This window comes from Coffea arabica, chromosome 1e (assembly GCF_036785885.1).
Source record: "Coffea arabica cultivar ET-39 chromosome 1e, Coffea Arabica ET-39 HiFi, whole genome shotgun sequence".
Taxonomy (NCBI): Eukaryota; Viridiplantae; Streptophyta; class Magnoliopsida; order Gentianales; family Rubiaceae; genus Coffea; species Coffea arabica.
Genome location: NC_092311.1, coordinates 50,240,511 through 50,253,256, shown reverse-complemented (window position 1 = coordinate 50,253,256; position 12,746 = coordinate 50,240,511). Strand labels below are relative to the sequence as shown.

Here is a 12,746-nt window from a genome sequence, read left to right as displayed (position 1 = left end):
TTCAAACTTGACATTATTTATTGGTTATTTTCTATGTCACCTTGAATACCAAATTCAAACTCTACTTTGACGACCAAAAGATAAAACAAGTGAGATTCACGCCAAATCGGAATGAGGGCAAAAAAAAAGTAAAATGGAACCTTCGACTGACGGACTGGGCCTGGTCACCAAAAAGTAGATGAAGCAAGTCCATAGGCTTGTCGCATCTGTAAGAGTCACCCTACTATTTCTTGGACAGGTTTTATTGGGCTTGGGCCACAAGGAGATCTTTGATTCAACACAGAAGCAACGAGGCACAGGCCCCGCGCGTCGGGAGAAAAATGTTCCTTCGTCTTCTTCAGAATTTTACTGACTCTGAAGAACAATTCCCGTTCGTTATTTATTTATATAAACAAATAAATAAAAAGAACTTAAGAAACCCACCTAGTCCAAAATCACGCTGGTTTTTGTTTCCTTCCTTCGAATTTCCCTTTTCAATGGCTGCTACGGCGGCGAGTTCTTCGACTCCGGCCGAGAATGACAAGCCCGTAATTGTCAGGGTTAAAAGGAAAGCTTCTCAGTCGCGGATCGATGCTTTCTGTGGGTTAATTCTACGGTTTACTCTTGCATTTTATTTCAGCTTTGTATTTTTCTCCTCTGTTTACCGGAATTCTGGCCGAATTTACTGATTTTGAGATATGAAGTTGCGCTTTCTGTGACTGTTGCTTGTGGTAGGGCTCGAAATTAATGAAAGGCCTTTAAAGCGCCCATTGCTCGACTTTGAGAAGCTCTCAATCTCCGATTCTTCTACTAAAGGTATGCTGAAAAACCGATGCTCTTGCTCTCCGTCTACTTATGCTGTAAGCTTATATATGGCGTAAACGTGTTCAACTTTACATGTAAATGTTCACAAACATTCTGCTGAATTATCGTCCTATTGGGGATGGCTAAAATTAACTATTTATGGTAATGCTTTTCTAAAATTTGGCAGTTGAGGAACTGAAGAGTAGAAAGGTCTTTGTGCGACATGTGGAGACTGTGACGACTTCGGAGGTCACTGTCGATATTCTGCAAACACTTGTGGTGAGTGTGGTTGCTAATCCCCTTATTGTTATTTGATGCCATGCTGATTTTCTTTTATGTGCTAATTGAAGCTTGCTTGTTTTGTTCTTTATCCTTCAGTTCCAAAGGTTAGCTTAGTGATAATGAAAAGGCTACTTTTGTTTAAAGCTCTACATATTTAGTAGTCTGACATTTGCTCAATTTTGAACAGTCTAATCCAGCAGATGAGGTGGAACTTAAAGGTAAAAATGAAATCAAGAGGAAGTTTAAGACTGAGAATGTAAGTTCTCTTTCTATGTGTGATGTCTGTGCATGCATGCGCAGACTTGAGATCAGTTCGTAACGTTCTTTTTGTATTGATACTTTCCTTGTTTTAGATTTACAATTGGAACGATAAACTTCCTGCTCTGTTTTTTAAGAATTATCAGCCAAAACCATGTCATCTTAGGACTGCCATAGGAAATATTGTTTAAACTTTTTTAAAATGATATTTTATGTATAATCATTTCGATTGAATTTATTCATTGAATCTTATTTTGTGCTTCATCTACACATGAGTAGTTGTGGGTTCATCTATTTGTTTTCTGTAAAGCTTCTTTTTGCCTCATGAGATAGGCATAATCGTTTCGTACTTCAGATTATTAGAAGACTACCTTTATTTGTATGACTAATCCGTCAATGTGATGTCTACAGAAACAAGAGAAATTGCTTTCTAAAGCAAAAGAACAGCAAGAGGTATGCTGAACTGTAAACCTTGTTTCTATCCATCTACTTCTTGAATTTTTGGTGTGTAGTTATTTGTAGAACCTACTTTTTCAGTTGATAGAGAAGACAACAGCTGTAGGTTCTCTTGTTCTGTATTTGTCTTGTGTTGTAGGCTTTAGTTCTATCTTTCTTTTGTTTTGAGGATGGTATTTGTCTGTTTAGTGGTCTCCAATTTCTTTAGTCTTTTGTACTCATGCACCCTTTTTTTCCCACTAAGTTATTCCTTACCATTGAGCTTGTTGAGTTGCCATATTTCTTTTGGCTGTATTTGGGAACCAAAAAGGTCAAAGCCATATTCTGGAGCCCACCTGTCAAATAAAAATTCTGTAATAGTTAATTGAGAATTTGTAAATGTCAGAATGTTGTTTATGGAGGCTGCAATAAATATCAGAATGTTGTTTATGGAGGCAGCAATATATTTATTTTATCCTTACATTTGGTGTGATAAGATTGTAGATTTGTTCCTTTTTGAATCACATCAGAGAACAAAAATGTTATTCCTGTGAATTGTAGTTGATCTAACCATTTAATGGTCTTCTGAATCTTCTGTTTAAAGAAGAAAGACAGTCTTTCCTTGTTTCCTGATGTTTAAAAGTGGAAACCTTACCATTTTCAATTTGCCTTAGACTTATTTGGCTTTCTCTTCCTCTAGATTTCATCAAAAAATGCTCGTTTTGAGCAAATATGGAGAAGCAGAAAGCAGAAGAATGAGTATGCAAATGATGATGCTCTACAGGAGATGTGTCGACTCTACGATGTTGTTCGTGTTGATGTTGAGAAAAAGAGTGAAGTTAATGTAGAGTAAGTTCAGTACATGAGATGATATTGATAGCAAATTGCAGAACTTTTTGAGAGTAATGCAGCTTCTTTGATTTTCATGCAGTTACTCTGAACTTGAGGACTGCAGGATGATGTCTGAATATTTGCCTCTCTTAAGAGAAGCCCTACCTAGTGTGGCAGTGGAAATTGAAGCCGATATTGTTGGCTGCATGGCAAAAGGAGGTCTTGAATCTTTATCCATTTTTTCTCTAGGGTAGAATGTTTGGGTGGGCTTGGCCTATTTTCCAGTTTCTTGCTGTGGATGGAGTAATTTGCTTCAAAAGTTTTTGCCATTCCGAAAATTAATTTGTTTATTAGCGTTATCTAGAAATAGAAATTTAAATGCTAGAGAACCAGTGGTTTTCTCATTTATTTCTTATGGAATACTTCACTGCTTAGAGGAGCTAATGAAACTGGATTCAGAATTGTTAGATTGCCTGGTATTTCTACCTCTAAAACTGGTATTTTGGTTCTTTACTTTTCTTCTCTTGTTAGCATGGTTGTAAGTAAACGAATCTAGTTAAGATTCTCCTGGAAGTATATAATTAGTTATGATAGAGATGGATCACTTGAACTGAATGTCTGACCAATGAAGGCAATAGACAGGAGGGAGAAAACTTATGCAGTAATTTATCTGTATGTCATGAAAAACTGGGACTTGATTGTTGTAATTTGTCAATTTAGGTTTGGTTTCTGATCCCATGGTACATAAGGAAATGCTGGTTTTCCATGACATCAGTGAGGATAGAGCTGGCGCATTTAAGTCTACTTCTTTGTGTTTTTCTTTCTTCTGTTTTGGTTTATGATGCCCATGGAGGATTTTTTTTCTTAAAAAAATTTTTTTTTACTTGGATAGTTCTGCTCATTCATGCCCTTTTTGAATGATGTGAGTTATTATCTTTATTATTGTGCAGAGTTACCAGATAAATATGTCTATGACTATTATGCCGTTCAGGATGACATGGATATCACTGAAGAAAATGCTGCAAGCCCATTTCCTTTGTAAGAATTTGTGGTGATAGTCAAACGTAATGATCTCATCTGTTGCCATTTTCACTAAGAGAATGCTTTAACTGTTCCAGGTTGCAAGTGGAGGATGATGATTGCTATGATGGTCCAGATGATTCTGAATATGAAACTGATGATTCTAATGGTAAGGCATTTTTCTCTTCTAGTTTTGACTCTCTCCTTGTGTCCCTGGAATTGAAGGTGCTTATCATGTAGTTGATATGCTTTGCATTTTCAGCTGAAAACAATCCTTTGAATGACTATCCGGATGAACAGTCCTCAGACGTTGAGGATGATGTTGGTAGCAAATGCTCCGAGGATGATTCAGAAATAGACGGTAGATCCTCTTGTCATCAATCAGAAGAAGCTGAAAGTATCAGTCAAAAGTCTATCGAATCTGGACTATCGGGACAACATGATTGGTCTGAAGATGAAATGTATGATGACTATGATGGTGTCGAAAGTTATGATTATGGTGATTTTAGTGACCTAGAGGAGTGGAGATGACCAGAACCTTGGTTTTGGCCTGGTAGGATTGTGTATTAGTTACTGTACGCAAGATTGCTTTATATATTTGGCATCGTGAATATTTGCCAAGTTAGTACATTCTTCTCCATGCTCCCCGGTGATTTAGAAGCAACTAATCTGACTTGGTGACACTAGTGGGCACTCGAATTGCAACACTGTAAATTTAGACGAAGGAAAAGGCCATGAATGAACTTAATATGGAGTTGTTTGAAGAAGATGAGCGGACGTATGAATTTGTTGTGCCGTTTTCTACGTAACTTTTGCCTTGCCACTTACGCGAAGTTGCAATTGGCTTAGCACTTGTGCTGTCCCGACCAATGACTTTTCATTGATGTGTCCTGATTCTATATATGTATGGAGTTACACTCGTGTGGAAGAATGCGAGTGTTTTCGGCCTTCAACTGGAGAAACAGGACACGAATGACTCGTAGTTTTAGCAGATTCCTCGTTGCACTGAAGCGGCATCAGTTAGCATCAAGAGTTTAAAAGCTACTATTGATTCCTCGTTTACCAAACAGCACATACTTTTGTTAGGTACGTTTGTATTTGTTGTTAATTTTGTTTTATCTTCATTTTCTTGAGTAAATTGTCTTCTACCAAAAAAGATTACTCATATACAATAGGTCAATTTATTTTACTCAAACAAAGCACTAACCAAAATATCATCTCAAACGAGCAAATCAACAATAGAGATGGATTTTCAAATGAACAGATTACAAATTCCAGTAATTTAAATATTTTGGCTGCCAAGAATTATCACGAGAGCGAGACTTATAATTAGCACATATAATTTGGGTAAAGTCGATATACTCGAGAATTTAGGGGTCAATTGTTGAATTTCCATTTTTCCTTTCTCCTTCGCACAAGGAGACCCACTAGTTTTATATATCTTCCTATGTCTCAATGGAAGGTATCGCCGTTTCTGTAGTTTTGTGTTCCATCTCTCTTTCATAGAGAAGATACCTTTTTGGTGGCCGATGAATTTTTTTCTCACACGCAGAATAGCACGAGTAAGTTGGTCTTTATCACGGCATTGGAGCCATCGTCGTGATAAGGACAGACATCCACAGTTCGCTATACATGTGTGTGCATGATTTCTCTTTCCGAAGGCGATGGTGGAAGACAGCGATGTCATGTTTCTAACATGCTTCATGAGCAGAAAACCATCTCAGCCAAGCAATAGAGACATGGAACGAGGGATGTCAAATGACTAGTAATTTGAGGGAATTTCAAATTCATATTCAAGGGTTAACTACAATTGATCCCTCTAAAGTATAGTCTAATTTTCGCTTTATCCTCTAATTTTGATTTTGTGTCACTTGACCTCCTAAGAAACAAAAAATACCTTTCTACTACGATGAGTTTTTTATTTTTAAATTTTTAATTTATTTTTTAATGAATTTTAACCTATGATTTAGTTTTCACCACTCTAATTATTGGTGATAAAGTTTCACATGAGAGGAGTATATTTATTAGAGAATACATTAACAATTGATTATTTTTGCAGAGAGAAAAAAAAAAAAGCTTGTGAATGTCCACGTAGCTAGAAATCCTAAAAATGCAAAGAAAAGATCCTAATAAGCTAAAATCTAATACAGGAAAAAAGAACAAAAAATGTCCACATAGCTAGCTTGTGAATGTGTGATTGTAAACAAATGAAAATTGACTTTGAATTTCTAATTATAAGAAAATACAATATAATTATTTTCTTAATTTCTTAAATTGGAAAGTACATGAAACTAATTACATAAAAATTTATATAGTTCCTTCAATTTTGTACTATATTACAGAGTGGGAATCCAAAATTTTTTTGTTAGATAAATTTTCTATTTTGGATTAAAACAAAATTTTGAAAAAAGAAAACTAATTTGGAATAAAAAAGAAAAAAAATTAGCATGGTAAGCTGGTATTTTGAAAATTCATCAAACTTTGAAAATAATGTGGATAGTTGTGATGAATGGTTGGTGTAAAAAAAAAAAAAATCATAGGAAAGGTGAACATGGGTCAGTTCTAATGTATGTTGTCTCTCCTATGTCTTCTTATTAATGATGTGTGCCCTTCATGCGTTTTATTTCTTCAAAATTAAATGATCAAATATCAATTTCTGCTAAATTGAGTGATTAAACATCGATTGTCCCTTATTGACCAGTGAGTAAAGGGATGAAATGTATTTCTCTTGAAACAATTGGGACCAAATTGGTCAAACCGTCAACATGGGGATGAAAAGTACATTTTTTGAAAAATCCAAAAGAAAATCACATCAATCCCAAAAAACCATTTTTTTTTTTGGCTGAATGAAAAGCAGGTATTCGGGTATTGAATATGTGATGACACATGTAAAGCAGGTGTTCGGGTACATTCCGAAGAACATGACAAGGGCCAACTCAGCAGCCGCAAACAAACAAATACCGATGACGCTATCAAGTCACACCCGAGTATTTTCTGATTGAATCTCCCGCACAGGGAGTATTAAATACTCAAATTCTGTATCAGCCTCTGGCATTTCTGCCCACCCCACCTTTCAGTGTCTTGCCAAAACAAGATAGCCAATATCTTTTCCTCTTCAGTGCTTCATCCCCCGGTCTCATTATTGTTTCCCTGAAAAAATGCAGCGAATCATCAAACCCAAGGCGGTGTTATCAAGAAGAAAGCCGATCATCTTAAGCCGTCAATCTCTGTCCACGCTATCGCAGCAGTCCCATTCCAGTACGTCTATCCAAGAAAATGACGCATTTGTTTCCGTTTCCCAAATGCCCCCCTTCGACTACACCCCACCTCCCTATTCCGGCCCCTCCACCGAAGAAATCCTCCGGAAACGCCAGCAATATCTCAGCCCTGCCATCTGCCATTTCTACAAAAAACCTGTAAGGATCATTTATTCATTCTACCTCCGTTTCTGCATTTCTTTTCCCTTTTTATGATACCAAGTTTAGGTCTTTTTTTCTTTTCCTTTTTTTTTCATGTTGTGTTTGGTGGGCTTGGGGCAGTTGAATTTGGTAGATGGGAAAATGCAATACTTATTCGACGAAAAGGGTCGTAGATATTTGGATGCGTTTGGCGGGATAGCAACTGTGTGTTGTGGGCACTGTCACCCTGAAGTGGTGGATGCAATTGTTGATCAGACTAAGCGATTGCAGCATTCCACCGTTTTATATCTCAATCATGCCATTGCTGATTTTGCGGAAGCTCTTGCATCTAAACTCCCCGGTGATCTCAAGGTCTTTTTTTTTTCTTTTTAAATTTCTGGTGTTTTAACTCTCGTCTTCGTTCGGTGACATTACCTTTTTTTAATCTCTTCTAATTCTTGGTTGGGATTATCCGATGATTGAATTTGGAAGTTTTTGTGTAGGTTGTTTTCTTTACAAATTCTGGGACAGAGGCGAATGAGTTGGCAATGCTGTTGGCACGTCTGCACACGGGTTACCACGATATCATTTCTCTGAGGAACTCTTATCATGGAAATGCTGCTGGAACAATGGGAGCTACTGCTCAGAGCAACTATAAATTCAATGTTATGCAGGTACTTGAAGCTATCGCAACGTGAAATACGTATTATTCTTTCCTATTTTCTCTATGTACGAGAAAACTGGGGAACAGTAACACTAGCTTTATGCTTTGTAATCTCAGAAATGAGATTGTCGAGAACATGGTCTGTACATTAAAAATGTTCTAAGAAGATCTTTTGCCTGTTTCTGTCTCATGATGTTGTGATGACAAAAAGATCACATTTTTGGCATGCTACATGCAGATTAATGCCTAGTGAAAGTACTGATATGATGCTTTCTGGCATTTGCTACAGTTATGGCAGTCGGCTAGGCACTTAGTAGAGGACCAGGTGGTTTTAGATGCTAGATTTCGCATAACTTGAACTGGTCAAGAGCTGAGAAATGTTCTTTGGTTATTTTAGTAGTAAGCCAGTGACATATCTAGTTTGTTTTTTTTTTTTTTGATGTGCAGGCCTTTATGTTTTATGTGTGATATGAAGTATGAAGGTCATATGAATTTGTCTTCTAACTTGTGAAGAAACGTTTATAGTGGTGATTTTTCTTGTGTAAGTTTTTTTGTGATTCTGTGTTTTGTTTGGCTTTCTTATTCTTTTATGGCATGATGGGTCAACAGACAGGAGTACACCATGCCCTAAACCCAGACCAGTACAGAGGAATCTTTGGATCTGATGGACCTAAATATGCAAAGGATGTGGAGGATCTCATTACCTATGGGACTTGTGGCTATGTTGCTGGCTTTATTGCAGAAGCTATACAGGTAATCATTCAACCATGCGGCTACGAAAGCTAAAAACATAGATAAACGAATGCATGGCTTTCTCAGGGTCAGTTGTGTGCCTTTTGACAGGGTGTAGGTGGAATTCTAGAGTTGGCCCCTGGATATTTGCCTGCTGTCTATAGCACCATTAGAAAGGCTGGTGGCCTCTGTATAGCCGATGAGGTTCAGTCAGGTTTTGCTCGCATTGGAAGCCATTTCTGGGGTTTTGAGGGCCACGGTGTTGTGCCTGATATTGTTACTATGGCAAAGGTAGAATCCTCATCCGTGAATTCTGACAGGCATCTTCATGAACATTTTGTCATCATCACTACATCTACTTACATCCAGTTTCATATATTCTGTTGGTAAAAGTATATTAGACATGTCAATGTCTAGGAATTTTATCCTTATCGGATGGATATCTCCATTACTATTATAAATTTTGGATAGTTTAATGAAACTCTTTCTCCTTCTATCTATGCTATAAGAGGTGATGACCTTGTCTCAAGTTTATCATCTCTAGCTGGATTTGTGAGTTCTTTAAAATTTAGACATGATTTTTCTCAAAGATGTTTTGTCCCTAAAACATTGGTTATTGCGTTAAAGTCTTTCTTGCTAGGATGCTTTATCTTTTACTTCTTTTGTGCTTCAGGGCATTGGGAATGGAATTCCAATTGGGGCTGTGGTTACAACTCCAGAAATTGCGAATGTCTTGACTCGTCGCAATTACTTTAATACCTTTGGAGGTAATCCTATGTGTACCGCTGGTGGCCTTGCTGTTCTTAGAGTGATAGAGAAGGAAAAGCTTCAGCAAAATGCTTTTACCGTGGGTTCATATCTGAAGGAGCGTCTTACATCACTCAAGGGGAAGCATGAGAGTAAGTTTTCTTGGAAATGTAGGAAATTAATGTGGAAAAATGTTTGGTTTAATCATGCGGGATTGGCCAAAAATAATAATAATAATAATAATGCAAATCAGGTTGAGCCTAAGGTAAGTCACGCGAATGAGTAGGGAGATCAATGGAAAAACTTCAGATTTGATTTCTCACAATAAATTTTGTTACTGACTCTGCCTACTTTTGTAGTCATTGGTGATGTAAGGGGCAGGGGTCTGATGCTTGGAGTTGAACTTGTACAAGATCGCGAGTTGAAAACTCCAGCTAAGGTTGAGACTGCTCATTTAATGGATGAGATGAAAGGTAATGCCTCTCTTTTCTCTGCTTATCTACAGACTTGTGAAGCCCGAACTCTGTATCTTGCATGTATTCTGACTGATAGTTCCTGATGCTTTCAGAGCTGGGAGTTCTTATTGGGAAAGGTGGTTTTTTTGGAAACGTGTTCAGGATAACTCCTCCCCTCTGCTTCAAGAAAGAAGATGCTGGTCTGTTTTCCTTGCATGATTGTCGTCCTCTGTTTCTCCTCATTTTGCCTACTATTTGCTCACTAAATCAGATGTCTTTTCTAACCCTATTTTAGATTATTTGGTGGACGTGATGGACTTCGTGATGTCAAAGATGTGAAGCTATTGCAGTAATGGAAGAAAACAGATGTTTATAAACTGCCATAATTATGTACAAGCGCGCAGCTCTCTCTGGAACTCTGTTCGTATTTGAATTGTATATTTGCCTTCTGGCAAGGAGATGGTGAGGCATCACCTCGTTGTCTCCCTCTCCATTTTATTTAAACGTGTGGTAGACTTCTGAGTAATCTATTTCTGGAAAAGCTGTATTGGGCTCGAAAGAGTGAAGCATAAGCAGAATATGATAACACAACAGTCCAAGAACCGGAATTCACTTTGTATATCTACTATCTAAGCAATGAAAAGTTTTTACATGTGTGGAGGGGAGCTTCAGGGCTATATTCTATTCTATCGCTCGAGTATTCTTCCTAAGCCTTGTACCATTTTATAGTTGCTGATTTTACAACGTTAAGATTGCCAGTCTTCTCAAGATGTAAGCAAATCTCTCTTCCCTTCCATTTGTGTGATTCTGTCCGAAGTCTCTAATCTCCGGCGTCCTGCTTACAGCTAAGCTGTATAATTCGTTTTTTAACTAATGAAATGCTTATGTACTTACTTATTCCTGTCTAGGTACGTTGCAAGGTCCAAGAGCAATTTCTTTATTCTGTTGAACTAAATAATACATTTAAGATCTGCTTCACTCGGAGCAATTTTTTCTTGGCTATTACTGGGAGCATTTTCTCGTGTTTTCTAGGGAACATTTATGTACAAAGGATCACACTGAATATTACAGCTGAATGAGCAGGTTTAAACAACTATTGACTTGGTATTTCTTTTAGGGATAATTTTAGAAACCACCCTTGAGATTTTTGATAATTTCATTGGCCTCCCTCGAGGTTTCAGAAATATCACAAGTCTCCCCTAATTCATACATTTTAGTACATGTCTGTCCAAACCAAAAAAAAAAATGAGAATAACTTATTAGTTTTAGGAGAGAGAATAGATTTTAAACCCAGAAATGCCCTGTTTTTTCTTCAAATCCTTATCTTTGACTTCATTACAAATTCCCCGTTCAATTAGGAATTGTTAGCAATCTATTCCACATGCTCAAACAATACACACATGCCACTTGACGGCTAACAGTCAACCAAATAGGTCAAGCAATCTATTCCATACGCTCGAAACGGTACGGTACACTCATGCCTCTTGTCAGGCAGATTGGTCAACTCTAAGACGGCTGTAAAAAATATATATATAATTATGCTCTCAAATTGGAAATTCATTTCCTATCCCTATATCGCTAAATACTTGCCTTTTTCTTTCATATTTTTTCTTTCTTTCTTCTTCATCGTAATAAAAAAAATTTCTTTTCATGACTCGTGCTCTTGAGATTTCCATTGAAAGATCTGTAATCATCATCCATGATCATAAGACATTAAAACTATCTAGTACGAACATTTAATGTAATTTCTTTTTTTTATTGACAACACATTATTGTGCATTAATTTTTCATAAAATAGATATTAAAATCTGAGTAAAAGTATTTTACTTACACCTTTTTTAAAATTTTTTATTTTATCTTTCTTCTTTATTATTATCAATAATTTCTTTTTTGACGTATATTTTTATTTTGTTATGAAACATATGTAACCATTATAAATTAACAAGTAGTATATATTTTTAAAAAAATTAACTTATATTATAGTTTTCTGACTTGTTATCACGAGTGCCTAATTCTTTTGTCACAAATTAGTAATTTAAGAATTAGAAACTATGAAGAACAAATAAAGAAACTATTGCATGATCATCCGGTGAAGCATCGTGTAACCTTCATGTGTTGAGGATAGAATTACATCAACTTACTTAAAAATTGAAACTAAAAAGAAAATAGATAATATAAAATACATATTTGGCCACGTATTAATAGAGCGCGTTAGTCAACAAAGGGTAATGAGCATATGAATAATACTACTAGTTACCAACTCTTAATTACATGGGATCAATTTGTGATTAAGTTTAAATTAGCTATATCAATTTAAGGCGGGTAATAAGAGTCATTTTATCATCGGTGATGTCAGCAATGGATCACAATTGATTGATCAGAGAGGTATGTGATATTTCCAAAAATTCAGGAGAGGTCAATAAAATTATCAGAAATCTTAGGAAGGTTTCTGAAATTATTCCTTTCTTTTACAAGAAAATTGATTATGACAACTTTCAAGAGATATGGGAATCCCTAAAATCAAGGAAGTGGATTATTCTCGGTTAAGTCCTTTGTCACCTAAAATAGGATTTTTCCAAAAGAAAATAAGATTTTTGCCTAGAACATATATTTGGTGTGTCGACCTACATGTATAATTAGCTATTTCTTATCCAATGTACATGTATGATGTATGTTTGTATGCGGTCCTCCCACCTTTTGTGGTCGGCCTCCATATTGATCCGCAAGATCATATGATGATAAGAACAGTATACTTATGCCGGACTGTGATGCAGTCATGATTTATGAGAAGATATGCTGCACTATCTTGAATTGATGTAATTCGTGAGCTTCCAAGGTCATCTCACACATGGGGGTGGGGGTAAAGGCATGATGGCCTTCACCTTCGAGTCCAAAATTAAAATTAATGGGGTGTACGCGCAAGCGTTTTCCTGTTAGTTGGTTCCAATGCAGAATGGTATGGTCACATGTGATATCACCACTCAGTTTCTCCTCGTTGATCCTGCTCACCAACAATTTTCTCTAAGTGGGTTTGGACCATTTGGGCACAAGGGAATGAGGGATAGATTATGTATTATTACATTCCTATAAATTTATTAGGGGTGGTGGAACTATTTAATGGCAATACATCATCATCTATGG

General features: G+C 36.6%; 2 protein-coding genes across 2 annotated transcripts; both read left to right on the top strand.

Moving 5' to 3' along the window:
- The first annotated feature begins 292 nt into the window (after positions 1-292).
- On the top strand, positions 293-4,239 carry LOC113711946 (RNA-directed DNA methylation 4-like). The gene is made up of 10 exons (XM_027235194.2): positions 293-579; positions 715-795; positions 971-1,062; positions 1,253-1,321; positions 1,735-1,776; positions 2,459-2,607; positions 2,690-2,808; positions 3,540-3,627; positions 3,708-3,778; positions 3,872-4,239. Exons 1-10 carry the CDS (start codon positions 321-323, stop codon positions 4,138-4,140), a joined length of 1,239 nt encoding a protein of 412 aa, XP_027090995.1. The 5' UTR covers positions 293-320; the 3' UTR covers positions 4,141-4,239.
- A 2,411-nt stretch (positions 4,240-6,650) lies between these two features.
- LOC113711936 (alanine--glyoxylate aminotransferase 2 homolog 3, mitochondrial-like) lies at positions 6,651-10,292 on the top strand. Its single transcript, XM_027235183.2, has 9 exons — positions 6,651-7,025; positions 7,149-7,379; positions 7,511-7,681; positions 8,281-8,424; positions 8,515-8,694; positions 9,077-9,302; positions 9,510-9,623; positions 9,719-9,805; positions 9,901-10,292. The coding sequence occupies exons 1-9, from the start codon at positions 6,768-6,770 to the stop codon at positions 9,942-9,944; spliced, it is 1,455 nt and encodes a 484-aa protein (XP_027090984.1). The 5' UTR covers positions 6,651-6,767; the 3' UTR covers positions 9,945-10,292.
- The last annotated feature ends 2,454 nt before the right edge of the window (positions 10,293-12,746 follow it).